Genomic DNA, 14905 nt, shown 5'->3' on the forward strand with positions numbered 1-14905 from the left:
AAGGACTCAGCCAGGCTGGGACAGAGCACGTGCATTTCGGAAGCTCCAGGTTGTGCGGTCTGTTAACATCTTAAGTGCAGTCATTTTGTAAAACGTTAATAAAGACGATAGCTTTGACAGATTTTAGGCCGAGTCAGACTACAAATGTCTGGATCGTGACGATGGTTTGCCAGCAATTTGGCAAACTTGGAGTACCGTCTTGTGGTATTGCTGCTGGGCACTCCCTGGGGTGTGGTTCACACTGCCCCTTCCTAAGGCCCCTGCTGCATAGTGTGGGAGACCTACATGTTAACCTGTAATCCCAGCGTCTTAGAATAATTCCTGAAACAGAAGCGAGTGTCTGGTAACGTGGCGGTCCTGGGGCGGAGCCACTCAGCTCAGCCTGGGTGTGTAGGGACGGCCTCCTGGGGAAAGTGGCTTCTGGGTTATAGGGTGTGAGCGAGCTCCTCACTTGGCCCATGAGCGTGGTGAGATGTGTGGGCCGGAGGTGGGACCCCCTTGAGGTCACTTTAACTAATAAGAGACTCTGAAAACTTGTCTCTAACGAATACATTTCAGGAGGGTAAAAACTGTTCTTTTTTATTCTGCGTCTTTAAAATATACTCTTTATTACAGTAGTTAATTCACCATCTACATATGCCGGAAGAATTGCAATGTTTTTCTCTATTGGGGGAGCACTGCTATTACAGATCTCTTATAAATTAGGGCAGTAGATCTTCCTAAATAGATGTCTTTCCCTCTTATAGGGCAAGTGTAACAATAGAAAGAAAGATAATACATAAATATATATGTTTGTAGTAAATACAGCGTATTACAAAGAGCATACATAAGTGTTCTTCGTGAATTCCGCTTAGCCAGTTCGCACTGCCAGATTGCTAAAAGAGCAAAGATGTAAAAGCATGATGGCTGGGGTTTCCATGGCTTGCGGTTTATGCATTTGAAGGCCGTAGAGTTTCTCGTGAGCAAGTTGTGTGTCGCGGGCAGTCTGATGGATGCGCGGTGCCCTTCAGAGATGGCCTTTGACTTGCCGCAGGGATTACTGGTGCAGGCGTGCGGGGACGTGCTCTCTGCCTGTGTGCGCTGCCTCTCCGACATCGTTCTGAAGGAGGACGGGACCGGGAGGATGAACGAAGACCTGGCGGTGAGTAGCTGCTGCCCTTAGCGTCCTCCTCTCCTCCTCGTGTCGGCTGGGCCTGTCGACAGCCGTGTGAGGTGCATTTTCAATACTCTTAGCAAGAAAAGGATTTTCCTAGCCTGGGGCGTACTCTTTTTTTAGAAGAATTTTTTACTGGTGACCTATTCATTTTTCTCTCCCATACTTATCATCTGGGGGAAAATGATGGTAAATCCTTCTCCCAGTTGGGTCCTGTGAGATTGCTGATCCGACAGGGACAACACAGTGTGTGTTGTGAGCTCGGCAGTAGTAAGGTGAGACAAGAGTAAAGTGAGCATCCTCTTTGTTCTTTTGGCTTGTGGGTTTGATTTTTTTTTTTTAACTGTCTAATGTGTCTGGCAAGCTGTTTGAATATCAGACTACAGAACAGCTCCCAGGTCATGTCTAAAACAAATGAGATATTTGAAAGCTGGAGAAGCTGCTGCCCTGGGAGCAGTGAGATTGTGTGGCGTGCACCCTGCTTTAGAAATTGTGCCGTGAAGAGGTGCCTTTGAGCCAGTGAACGCGGGGCCCGTTTTCTGGTTCAAGGAGCTGTCAACAAAACGTGCTGATTCTGATTCCAGCATCTGACACTGTCCCCTAAGGGCAAAAATGAGCTGCTTTTTGATGCCCTTCAGACTAGGGCATCATTTTGCCAAAACTGGTCATTTTCCTCGTCTGTTTGAAAATTAGTAGAGCGCTTCCCTTCTGTGTTCAATTCCTGCTTTGCCCCCTCGCACTTGGACCTGGGGATTGATGGCCGTGTTTAGATTTGTTGGCGGAGAAGACCCTTTGTGCCAAGGCATTAATACGCACCCAGTTCAGTAATAAAAATATCCTGATCAACGAGAACCCAGATGTTTTGGGTCAGAGGCCACAGTGTTTAGGGTGGTCCCGACCCGGGGTTTCTCTGGAGGGTCTTGCTCTGCTAATTTGTCTGGGATTCCCTACCCAGTCTAAGAAAAACGCTTATTATGAGCAGTGAATTTTCCCCGCTAAGATTTTTTTTTTCTGTTAAATATGTCACCAAAATTTACCCTTTGGTCAAAATATATGGAGAAGTTTGCCTTATCTATATTGTTTACTTCACTCTTCTTTAAATATAATTCAAATGTGCCACTAATCCACTGAGATACAGTGTGTTCAGTTCTCTTTAAACACACACATCCTTATTATTAGCTTTTTTACTGTTAAAAAGCCTTTATTCAACATTTTACTGTTTATTTAGCATCACCCTTGTATTTTTACGATTAAAAAAATAAGTATTAACTGTTCAGCTGAAGGTCCTTAATAAAGACACAGCGGTGGTGGCTTGAGGAAGCAAGTTCTCACAAGTTTTGGTAGGAGTCTTACTAGTAATAGTAAGCTAAGCAGGAGGACAGTTTGGAAGTGAGTTTAAAGCGTGCAACAGGCTATATGCCCTCTCACCCCGCACGTCCCGTCTGAGGAGGCAGAACACTGTCCCAGGACGCAAAGGTGTCCATCAGAGCTGATGCAAACAGGAAGGGATTAGGTCAACATAAATGTATAGTAATAGTGCGGTCAACCTTGATGACATTCAGAGTTTTTGACATACTTATGTAGTCATTAAACGTATTGATCGTATATATTGACAGGAAAGGATGCCTGATACTGAAATTTAGAATCACAAACTTCAACCTAGTGTGATTGGCAAGTGTGTGAGAAAAGCAAACATGAAGCCCTGTGACTATAAAAATACTTTGAAAAGAAAGTCATACAGAAAAACAAGGATGGTGTCTGTGGGTGGCGGGATTGTAAGTCAGCTGTTCCGTGTCCCCACTTACCCGGAAGCACCGAGGTCCACTCTGTTGTCATAGCACCCCTTTGACTTGCAGGAGTATCTAGATATAGATGATAAACCTATACAGTCACCCTAGTTGAAGCAGTGACTGGATATTTACAATGGCTGTGTGTTGTTGTGGGGAAAAAAAACAGCCATTTAATTTGGGGGACAGAAAAAGTACTCCACTGACATGGCCTTAACCCAGCTAGAGTTCGTTCTTCTTTTGCCTTATTCTTACTGCAAAACCAATTCTCTTCGCAGGTGAAGTACATTTTCACCTTAGGAGATGTAGCCCAGCTCTGTCCAGCCAGAGTGGACAAGAGAGCCTTCCTGCTGATGCAGTCCATCCTGGCTGCTTCTGCCAGCGCGGAGCATTGTAAGGCCCTTGGCGTGCCTTCCGCGCCTGCTGCCTCGGGGCTGGGTTTGCCCTGTAGCAGTGCAGCAAGACCTCTCCTCCCTTCCCTTCCCTCCCGTAGTGACCACGTCGGACCCAGGCAGCAGTGAGGCCGCATCCTCCCAGCCCATCTCCCAGTTCCAGGGCTCTGTCATGCCCTCTGTAATCAGAGCACATGCCGTCATCACGTTGGGTGAGTAAGGAGACACGGGGCAGCCTCTCCACGTGTGCTTTGTGATTTATAAGCTTGTAAGCTCGGGAGGTAACTGTAGGAGTGCCCAGCTCTGCAGGACACTCCCTGTTTAATTTATTACCATCAAACCTGTGATTTTTTTATACTCATAATGTAGCACCATGAAGTCTGTTCTTCAAGAGCTGTATGCCAGGCACTGCACTGAGTTCTGGGAATGAAGAAATAAGTTTGCAGTTCACGTCATAAAGAGATGGTTTATCTTAGAGGAAAGCATAGGCAGAACACTTTATGACATAAATCACAGTAAGATTCTTTTTGACTCACCTGCTAGAGAAATGTAAATAAAAACAAAAATAAACAAATGGGACCTAATGAAACTTCAAAGCTTTTGCACAGCAAAGGAAACCATAAACAACACGAAAAGACAGCCCTCAGAATGGGAGAAAATATTTGCAAATGAAGCAACTGACAAAGGATTAATCTCCAAACTTTACAAGCAGCTCAGGCAGCTCAATGTCAAAAAAACAAACAACCCAGTCCAAAAATGGGCAGAAGACCTAAATGGTGGGAATGTAAATTGATACAGCCACTATGGAGAACAGTATGTAGGTTCCTTAAAAAACTAAAAATAGAACTACCATATGACCCAGCAATCCTGTTACTGGGCATATACCCTCAGAAAACCATAACTCAAAAAGTTACATGTACCCCAATGTTCATTGCAGCACTATTTACAGTAGCCAAGACATGGAAGCAACTTAAGTGTCCATCGACAGATGAATGGATAAAGAAGATGTGGCACATATATACAGTGGAATATTTCTCAGCCATAAAAAGAAACGAAATTGATTTATTTGTAGTGAGGTGGATGGACCTAGAGTCTGTCATACAGAGTGAAGTAAGTCACAAAGAGAAAAACAAATAGCGTACGCTAACACATATATATGGAATCTAAAAAAAAAAAAAAAATGGTTCTGAAGAACCTAGGGGCAGGACAGGGATAAAGACAGAGGCATAGAGAATGGACTTGACACGGGGAGGGAGAAGGGTGAGCTGGGATGAAGTGAGAGAGTGGCATGGACATATATACACTAGCAAAGGTGAAGTAGATAGCTAGTGGGAAGCAGCCGCATAGCACAGGGAGATCAGCTCGGTGCTTTGTGACCACCTAGAGGGGTGGGATAGGGAGGGTGGGAGGGAGGGAGATGCAAGAGGGAGGGGATATATGTATACGTATAGCTGATTCACTTTGTTATAAAGCAGAAACTAACAGACACACAAAAAGAGACAGTTTGATAGTTTCTATGACCTCACACTATTGTTTATCTTAAGAAGACCAACTTCTGTCAGTGTTCACAAAAAAAATTTGAATTTTTTTTGTGATTGTGTATGCTCAACACGAGTTATGAATTTTTTGGTAATAATGGTTATTTTAAAAAAATCTCAGAAGTGTAAATAAGAGCAAAATGTTCCCCAGGCCAGAAAAAAAAAACACAAACACAAAACTCAACAACAGCCTTCCTTCTCTACCTATGAACAAGAAATGAAATAAATGACACGATTATGTATTCACCTAGCTCAGATTTCAAGTTCATTGTTAAACTCTTCAGCTTCTATCAATTATGTGTATAATCAAAAGTTAAAAGTATCATTGGTTACATTTTATTGGTCATTTTCCAGGTAAGTTGATAACTCCAAAATTCAGATGTTGACTTTAAAAGGAAGTGAAGGAACATCTCAGAGTGTCTGTGTCATGAAACCCAGGGTATTTGGCACTTCTTAATATTTAGTATGGGTCTGTCTGCCTTAGATTTTTTGTTTGTGATTGTTGGTGTGATGTTTTAACTTTGATTAAATAAAATCCATAGCAGGATACAGCTGGAGAAAATGTGAGGCAGAGAATGAGAGTAGAGTCAGGGTGTCTCTCTTTCTCGGTGGCAGGGAAGCTGTGCTTGCAGCACGAGGATCTAGCAAAGAAGAGCATCCCGGCCCTGGTGCGGGAGCTGGAGGTGTGCGGGGACGTGGCCGTCCGCAACAACGTCATCATCGTCCTGTGCGACCTCTGCGTCCGGTACACGGTCATGGTGGACAAGTACATCCCCAACATCTCTGTGTGTCTGAAGGACTCAGACCCCTTCATCCGCAAGCAGACACTCTTCTTGCTCACTAACCTCCTGCAGGTGCGCATGAGGGCTCGCCTGGCCGGCCGCTCCTGCTGGGGGTCTGAGCAGCGTAGGAGGCGGGCTGCACTGTAGTAGAGGCACAGGTATTTGCTCACGTGCAGTTGCACGTACCACTCTCCTGACGTTCTGGACAGACGTTTAAACAGATTGTTACTTCCTGATATTCCTTCTGGGTGTCTGTTCAGAGATCCCGTTGTGCGGGGTGAAGTTTGTTTTCACAAGTCAACAGCCCGTAGAGAAAAGCACATATAGACGAGTAGGTCTGGTTCCAATTCTGTGAACAGTCGGTGTTCCCAGACGAACCTTCATCGTTTGTAAAATGAGGACCCTCGCGCTTGCCTGGGTGACCTTGCAGGCATGCTCCAAGAGCCTGCAGAGACACATCTGCATGGACAGGGCTCGAGAGCACGTGTGTAGCCTGATGTGAGGGGAAAATGCTATTTGATCTTTAAGTGAGTTGTGTGTCTGTTCTGATGCGTCCATGCCCTCACTGTGTCGTGCGGGGTGCAGCCGCCTCCCCGCGGGCAGGGGCGCTGAGCGCCCACGGCCCCAGGGACAGAGGGCTGTGTGCTGAGGCCCCTGTAAGCGTGAGCCTTCGTTCTCTCGAGCAGGAGGACTTCGTGAAGTGGAAGGGCTCCCTTTTCTTCCGGTTCGTCAGCACGCTGGTGGACCCGCACCCAGACATCGCCAGGTGAGTCGTTTTCCTCACGCCAGCCAGCCAAGTGATTGGCCTAGTTTCTGGAAAAGATCTCTTTTTCTTTAAAATTGGTTTAGAGTTGCCTTATTTAGGATTTAATGAGCTTTTGGCAGTTGCCAGAAAATTAGCCGATTTTTAAAATAGTAAATAAACTGTGTAACAAAGCTTTGGTTTTCACATAAGTTTAAAAACAAAAAACAAAGAAGCCCTTGTCCAGATTGACCATCGAATAATCCCAGCACTGACCACGTTTGCTGACACTTTGTTCTTCCCAGCGGAGGCGTGAAGAGCAGTGTGAGCCTGTCGTGGTCGGCTGTCCGGAGCAGCAGCCGGTAACTGCTGACTTCGAGGCCAGCATAGTAAGAGTGCAGACTTTCTCCTAAGTGCAGAAACTGTAAGGAGGAGATTCTAGGGCTTAACGCAGAATTGCTCCGTATGAAATCATGGTGTATAGTTTACAAGGCGCCTTGGAAACGGGTATTTCCCAAGAATTGGAAGGCAGGGGGACTGCCTTGCCACTGTTAATTCTTCCCCTTCTATAATTAAAGATTTATTTTCAAGGAGTTTAGAAATGATCTCACAGAATTTGCTAACCTTGATTATATTATATGAGTAATTCTTTTTAAAGCAAGTCTGCAGTTGGAAAATAGAATGTTGAATGCATGGCAGAAGCTACCACAGTTGGGAAGAGGTTTTTACAGATTCATTAACTATAAATAGCATATAGTAGTGGGTTCCTCTGGTTCTAAATATGGTCACCAGTGGTTTACTCTAGTTCCATGGAAGGATATCTGTTCGGTTTCCTTTGGGTATATTTTTCCAAGGAGAAACATTTTACATAGTAAACTGGTAGAAGGTTAACATCCTAATTAGCACGTCTAGAGTCAGAGAGGAAAGCTAAGGCTGCTGTGCTTTCTTTTTCTGTGTATAATTGGGAAAGGGATGGGGCAGCTATGCCGTGCCCTCTCACCTTCCCCCTCTGCCCCAGGCCAGCCCTGCAGCCCGTGTGCCACGTGTGGCCCAGGAGCAGGCAGGAGCACCAGTGCTGGGGGGCTTTGGGAGGACACACCCGGGAGGGGACGGTGGGTGTTTAACCGGCACGTCGGTGTCCTCCCCTTGCATCAGCTCCTCCACGTGTATGTTACGGCCTTGTTTGCTCCGCAGACCACATGCAGGGCCTGTTCCACAGGTGATGAGAGCATGAGTCAGAAGGAAACTAGGACAGGCAGACATCTTCACTGTAGTGAGAAAACCAGTACTTCTGGCAGCATTTTCTCCCTCCCCCTTAAATCTTTCCATTTTATCCCTGCGTTCTGGATTTGTTTGAACCATGGTAAAAAATGTGGAGCATGATTTGAAAAGCTTTGAAAAACTAAATCTGTCCTCTATTTTTAGGCCAAAGGTCAGGCCTACCTATCTGCTTACTTTAAACACATTAATTTTTCCATATGTGTCTGCTAAGATAGCTCTTCCCAAGAGACTATAGTGGCAGAGCTCTGTGAATTTATTTTTGGTCCAGGTGGTGGATTTCCTGGCAATTCTGGCATGAACAAAATTGCATGACATTTTTTTAAATTAATTTTTATTGGAGTATAGTTGATTTACAATGTTGTGTTAGTTTCTGCTGTACAGTCAAGCGAATCAGTTATACATATACGTATATCCACTCTTTTTAAGATTCTTTTCCCCTGTAGGTCATTAGAGAGTATTGAGTGGAGTTCCTGTGCTATACAGATCCTTAATAGTTATCTGTTTTATGTATAGTAGTATGTGTATGTCAAGCCCAATCTCCCAGTTTACCCCTCCTCTCGTTTTCCCCCATGGTAACCATAAGTTTGTTTTCCACATCTGTGACTCTTTCTGTTTTGTAAATAAATTCATTTGTACCATTTTTTTTGGTTCCACCTGTAAGTGATATCATGATATTTGTCTTTCTCTGGCTTACTTCAATCAGTATGACAATCTCTAGGTCCATCCATGTTGCTGCAAATAGCATTATTTCATTCTTTTTCGTGGCTGAGTAATATTCCATTGTGTATATGTACCACATCTTTGTCCATTGCTCTGTCCATGGACATCTAGGTTGCTTCCATGTCTTGGCTATTGTGACTAGTGCTGCAGTGAACATTGGGGTGCATGTATCTTTTCGAATTATGGTTTTCTTGCACAACATTTTTAATTGGTCCTGTAAACCCCCAATATCAGGGCCACAAAATTATATGACCTATTTCCTCGTCTGTCCACTAGGTGGTGCCCGTGTAGCACAGCAGTCTGGGTGATGGCCAGGTGGCAGGTGGGCTGTTTCAGGGGAGCTGGGCAGATGCTCTGGGCGTGCAAGAAGGCAGGGGCCAGAGGGGTTCAGGGCAAGACGGTGACTACAGTGATGGGCCATGGAGATAGAGAAGGAAGTAAGGCAGAGATGGCTTGGTTTGGGAGACAAAGGAGGAACTGAGGATCCAGGGGGCTCTGTGCAGGACACGTGAGGGGATGAGGGAGTCAGAAAGCTGCATGGGTTGGCAGGTGAGGGTGGGTTGTCCGGCCTCAGAAGTGGGGGCTCCGGTGTTGTGACACACAGTCCTGGGGGGGCGGTCCCTGAGTCGATGAAGCTGGGGGACCAGGAGGCTGTATGGACACTGAAAGGGCTCTGAGAGATTGTCCCAGGCCTTCTGGTCTGTTGGAACAAGTCCCACGGACTCTGGGCAGCCGATAAACAGCCGGAACTGCCCCTCCGCATTTGGAGGTGGAAAGTGTGAGGTGAGGCGCTTCCAGAGAGCAGACCTCTCACCCTGTCCTCACGGCACCGTGTCCTTCCGCGGCGGAAGGGAAAGAGGGACTCGGGCTTCGTTTATAAGACGCTCACCCCGTCGGGGAGACCTCTGCCCTCATGACCCAGTCAGTCACCTCCCAAAGGCCCTCCTCCTAATACCAGCCCCTCGGGGGCTCGGTTTCAGCATAGGAATTCGGGGGGATACAAACTGTGATTCACACCATAGCAGTGATGTTGGGGTTTGGAATGGAGAAAACCAGGAAGTACTTACCGAGCGGTCGAAACAGGCGCGTGGCAGGAGCGTCCAGAGGAAAGGCCGAGCCTCACGTGAGCCTGGTGGAGGACGTGGTTTCTCACCAGCAGCCTGCCCTCTCCCCCTCCCGCACGCCCTCCCCCAGCCAGCTTTTGCTTCAGACCAATTTGGCAGCACATTCTGTACGGTTTCCATAACAGCTGTGCACCTGGTAGAACACAGGCTTCCCGGAGAGGCAGGGGTGGTTTTGTTTACTGCTGTATCCCTCGCATCTGAAACTGAGGAGACACTCAGTGGGCGTTTGGTGAGTGAATGAATGAAAGGATGGCGGCGGGGAGTGTGGTCCTCGTGCCTGGACTGTGGGTCCTTGGAGGACAGTCCGCTTGTTCATGAAGAGGAGAGACAGAGTGGGAAGCAGCCGACAGGTTGTGGAACCAGGACCACAGAGCGTACAACGGGAAGATGGCAGGTGGGGAAAGACCTGGGAAGCGAGCCCAGGGTGACAGCGATGAGGGCCGGGGAGCGAGGGGGCGTGGGTCAAAGTCAGCCTGGATGCAGGGAATTGATCCTGGTATGGATGGGTCTGAGCCCCCGTCCGTCTGAGAGCGGCCGAATCAGGACTGTGAGTCCATCCACAGCGGCCTTCGCTGAGCAGAACCTGCTTCAGGGTAGCATTTGCTCGGGAAGACATCTGAAAGAAGTGGGGTTTTTATGATTCCTGCTAAATCTAAAAGAGGAGGGACTTCCCTGGTGGTCCAGCGGGTAAGACTCCGAGCTCACAATGCCGGGGGCCCGGGGTTTGATCCCTGGTCAGAGAACCAGATCCCACATGCATGTCAAAACTAAGAGCTTGCGTGCCGCAACTAAAAGATCCCGCGTGCTGCAACTAAGACCCGGCGCAGCCAAATAAATAAATATATATTTTTTAAAAATCTTAAAAAGGAAGTGACCAGATGGCTCTTCTCTTGTGGCCTCATTGGGCTGATTGAAACCGAGAATTGGATTCTTAGTATTACTCGGGATTAGCTGGCCTTTCTTCTGTTTTACGTACGAGACAGTTCCTGCCGTGTGAAATCTGCAGTGTCCCTGACTTGGTGGTTTGTTGTGTGTGGTCCCCGTTAACTGTCCTGCAGGGCGAGGAGAGTGAGAAAGGGTGCTGGCCCCAGGAGGCATCATTAGGATGCTGGTTTCTTTTGTCAGCTGACAAACTAAAAAAACCGTCCCTCTTGCCCAGTTGGTCAAGCTGGTGGGGGAATCTGTGAGTCTTAATCCAGTCAAGGCTGAATCTTGTCTTGTGGGTCCCAGTCAACATGCAGCAGCAGGATTAGTGCTGGATTTTACCACTGACCGTGCACCTGTTCTCGTGACACCTAGCTCCTGGACTTGATTTCAGCCCCAGTGTCCAAATCCTCCTTTGCATAATTTATGTTAAACTGTGGATTTTTTTTTTTTTTTTTTTTTTTAATGGCTGCTTGTCAGCTGACAAACTAAAAAAACCGTCCCTCTTGCCCAGTTGGTCAAGCTGGTGGGGGAATCTGTGAGTCTTAATCCAGTCAAGGCTGAATCTTGTCTTGTGGGTCCCAGTCAACATGCAGCAGCAGGATTAGTGCTGGATTTTACCACTGACCGTGCACCTGTTCTCGTGACACCTAGCTCCTGGACTTGATTTCAGCCCCAGTGTCCAAATCCTCCTTTGCATAATTTATGTTAAACTGTGGATTTTTTTTTTTTTTTTTTTTTTTAACGGCTGCGTTGTGTCTTCGTTGCCGCCCGCGGGCTTTCTCTAGTTGTGGCGAGCAGGGGCTACTTTTCGTTGCCATGCGCAGGCTTCTCATTGTGGTGGCTTCTCTTGTTGTGGAGCACAGGCTCTAGGCGCATGGGCTTCAGGAGTTGTGGCACTCGGGCTCAGTAGTTGTGGCTCATGGGCTCTAGAGCGCAGGCCCAGTAGTTGCAGCTCACGGGCTTAGTTGTTCCGCGGGATGTGGGGTCTTCCCAGACCAGGGCTCGAACCCGTGTCCCCTGCATTGGCAGGTGGATTCTTAACCACTGCACCACCAGGGAAGTCCCTAAACTGTGGAATTTATTTGTACAGTTACTTAAGCTGGTTATTCACCAGGGTGCTTGCCCATGAGTCACCACCTGTATGTGCTCTTGACCTAAAGTGAGTAGATGAGCATTTGACATCAAATGGAAGCCTAAAGCAGCCCGTCTTCTTGCAGAAGCATCACTGGATTCTGTCTGGTTGTACGTATTCATAGGAATGACTTCCAAGTCTGGCAGCTGTGAAAACCCTTGAAGTTAGCCCGTGAAGGGTTAACTGTCATCAGATACCTCAGGGGTGAAATCAGCTTGTTTATTGGGGATGTTTTTGCTTTTTTAGTGGTTTTCTCCAATCGTGGTCACTGCTGGTTTAGCAGAGTAACCTTGTCAGGAAAGCCCCTCGTCTGATCCTGCGGCCTCCGCCTCCAGCCTGCTTTAAGAGGCTGAGCAGGTTTGTGTGGAGTGGACCGAGGGCGATTTAACGGCGCTCAGGCCTCCTCCCCAGGGAATTCCCTTTGGTAGGTAGTTTTCGCTGTTCTGTGGTTGCAGGTGCGTCAGGGTGAAAGTCGGAGGGTTGCTGTTGGCAGCAGGTCACTTCACTGTCGAGATCTCTGGCCTGCCTCCTCTGACTCGTAGTGGGTGTGTGTGCTGTGACCTGACTGATCTTATCCTTAGCTTGAAGGAGAGCATCGGGGGAAGGGGCTCTCCTGGGGTCCCGCCCGTCCCAAGGCCAAGAGCAAAGTGCTCAGACTGTGCTTGTTGCTGCTCCTCCCCCCAAGGGCGGGGCTCCTGTCGGGTGGATGTTCCATTGAGCTTGAACAGATTGGTCTGGCCGCTGTGACCGGGTCAGAGCCAGCCTCCAGTGCCGCGGGTTGACCCCCAAGCGGAGGCCAGGCCCGGGCGTTCGCTCGCCTGTCCGCGTGTGCCTGCTTTGGGGTCATGGGCGCTGGGCGCTATGTGTCTCTCTGCAGCCTGGGTCGAGCGGTTGCTGCCTGTGGCAGGTCCTTGTCCTGCTGACCCGAGCTAACCTGCTCTAGTGCTTAATGCCGGTGCTCTAGAAGGTTCAGAGTTCAAGTTGGGGTGGGAGGGTGAGGTTCACTCCTGGTGGTCGTGGCCAGCGGGTCCGCCTGAAGGAGCAGTTTTGGCGGGGCCTGGGGGAGTCCTGCATGTGAGGTGTAGCTGAGTGACGGCGGCCTGTGAGCTTTGCAGGGAGAGCTGGGGGTGAGACCTGGGTTCACAGGGCAGGATGGGCCGAGGAGCCAAGTGACGGGAGTGCAGCTGTCGCCCACCCTCTCCACGGTCCCCTCTGTTGCAGGGTCTTGGTGTGACTTAGAGGCTGTCTCCCGGTAGCACACGGTCCCCTGTCCCCTTCTCCGCAGCACTGGGAAGTTCTGCCTGGCCCACCTCCTGCTGAAGAGGAACCCTGCCATGTTTTTCCAGCACTTCATCGAGTGCATCTTCCACTTCAGCAGCTACGAGAAGCATGAGAAGTACAACAGGTTCCCCCAGTCGGAGAGGTCAGCGCCGCTGGGGCGGGGTGCGGGGAGACGGGCAGCATCACCTCCTGGGCGTGCGCGTGGCTCCGGCTGCCGTTGGAAGTGAATTCCTCTCGGCCTCGCCCACGGGCAGTGCTCAGAGGGTCCTGTTCTGCCCTAGAGAGAAGCGGCTGTTCTCACTGAAGGGGAAGACAAACAAGGAGAAGCGGATGAAAATCTACAAGTTCCTCCTGGAGCACTTCACAGACGAGCAGCGGTTCAACATCACGTCCAAGATCTGCCTGAGCATCCTGGGTAGGACCGGCCGGCGTGGGGGATGAGACATGTGTGAAGGACCCAGCTGTCCTGCAGCCGGGGGCCCCTTAGGTCCTTGGCCGTCAGCTGTCCCGTGCAGGCCGACGGACCACCGGCTGTGCAGCCCCCCTTGCCCCGCCCCCGGCAGCGTCTCTCAGAAGCCCGTCTCTGCTTCCTCCAGCGTGCTTTGCCGACGGCGTCCTGCCCCTGGACATGGAAGCCAGCGAGCTGCTTTCGGACGCGTTCGAGGTGCTCAGCTCAAAGGAGATCAAGCTGCTGGCGATGAGGGCTAAACCGGACAAGGACCAGCTCGTGGAGGAGGAGGACCTGGCCCTGGCCAACGTGGTCATGCAGGAGGCGCAGAAGAAGCTCATCTCCCAGGTGAGTGTGCTGCTCCTTAAAGGGGCCTGTGCGCCCCCTGCCCCGAGTCCCGGGTGTCTGCCAAGGCCCCGCCTCATTCTTCCCAGCGGCCTCAACGCTTACCGGGGAGGGGGCTGTTCTCCACCTGCGCCCATGGCTCCAGCGGCTCCCGCGAGCCTGGACCTGTGAGCCTGTGGCCTGGCTGTGCTGCGGGCATCTCAGGCAGAATCGGTCATCTCTCCTTCTTCCGACGTGTCTCTCTCATCGTGGTTCCCAGGGGCTCTGTTGTGGAGAAGGGCACCTTCATCTGCCAGGTTACCCTAAAGGGAGCCTGAGTCTGGCAGGTCAGGCACAGAGCGCTGCTTGGCCAGTGCGTGCGGGGATTGGGATTCGAACAACAGCTGTGGTCCTCACCAGGCCCAGGTTCTGGTACCGAGCCTGCATTGCCACCTGAGCCCTGAAGGCTTCTGAGCCCAAAGGAGTGGACTTTGGTCACATCCAGTGTGTCCCCAGGTCCTGTCCATTCATCCCACAAATCTGTCTCACGTTCCCACTAGCTCCGCATTTATTTAACTTGTACCATTTCCATCTCTTACTTCTTTTTGTTCTGGGCTGTGCACCGCCTTGCTGCCAGGGCAATCTTTCTTAAGTGCAAATTTGATCATTTTATTCTCCTGCTTAAAATAGACTGAGGCAGAGGGGGAGCAGGGGACTTTGGGGCCATGGATCATGAGTGATTATCTACATGCGGTGTTGGTTACTCAGCATATACTTGTGCCAAAACTCGTTCATCTGTTCACTTAACACGGGTAAATGTTATGGTATGTAAGTTACACCTCATCAATGATATCTTTAATAAGTGGGTTGGTGGCTTCCTGTCACCTTCTGGATAAAATCCCAGTTCTTCTTCAAGGCACACAGAACTCCTGTGTGCACAGCGTGCCCTTCCCTCCACGCCTCCTCCCATCCCTGCAGTCCGCTGACTCTCAGCCTCCGTGGAGATGTGCTCTCCTGCTCTGTGCCTTTGCATGCTACCGTTTCTGCCCAAGGTGCCCTGTCCCACCCCGTCCTCCCCTGCTGCCACCCAGTCCCTGCACATCCCAAAGGTCTTCCCTGACACACATCCCGCCCTGCCCTTTCACTCTTAGGCATCCCCCTTCCAAAGTCCCTTAACACCTGCCACTCATCACCTGGCCACACATTGTAACGCACAGCCTGGCCTAGAAGTAACTTTTTTTTTTTTTTTTTTTTTTTTTTGCGGTACGCGGGCC

The 14905-nt window shown here is 49.5% G+C and overlaps 1 protein-coding gene and 1 long non-coding RNA gene across 3 annotated transcripts in view; one reads left to right on the forward strand and one right to left on the reverse strand.

The window, feature by feature from the left end:
* The window catches only part of NCAPD3 (non-SMC condensin II complex subunit D3), a 65057-nt gene that overhangs the window by 40308 nt on the left and 9844 nt on the right, over positions 1–14905 (forward strand). For both annotated transcript variants that reach the window (XM_024131187.3, XM_055091671.1), the window contains 8 exons: positions 1034–1141; positions 3219–3333; positions 3434–3544; positions 5486–5724; positions 6339–6418; positions 12864–13001; positions 13141–13274; positions 13456–13655. In XM_024131187.3, coding sequence (XP_023986955.1) covers positions 1034–1141; positions 3219–3333; positions 3434–3544; positions 5486–5724; positions 6339–6418; positions 12864–13001; positions 13141–13274; positions 13456–13655 — 1125 coding nt within the window. The remainder of the gene's footprint in view (positions 1–1033; positions 1142–3218; positions 3334–3433; positions 3545–5485; positions 5725–6338; positions 6419–12863; positions 13002–13140; positions 13275–13455; positions 13656–14905) is intronic.
* Positions 1106–9553, reverse strand: LOC129392889 (uncharacterized). Its single transcript, XR_008619632.1, has 4 exons — positions 9463–9553; positions 3666–3752; positions 2959–3015; positions 1106–1193 (listed from the first exon to the last, which is right to left on the reverse strand). It is a non-coding gene; the product is annotated as an uncharacterized lncRNA (long non-coding RNA).

The sequence above is a fragment of the Physeter macrocephalus genome, chromosome 16 (genome assembly GCF_002837175.3).
Source record: "Physeter macrocephalus isolate SW-GA chromosome 16, ASM283717v5, whole genome shotgun sequence".
NCBI classification, from domain to species: domain Eukaryota; kingdom Metazoa; phylum Chordata; class Mammalia; order Artiodactyla; family Physeteridae; genus Physeter; species Physeter macrocephalus.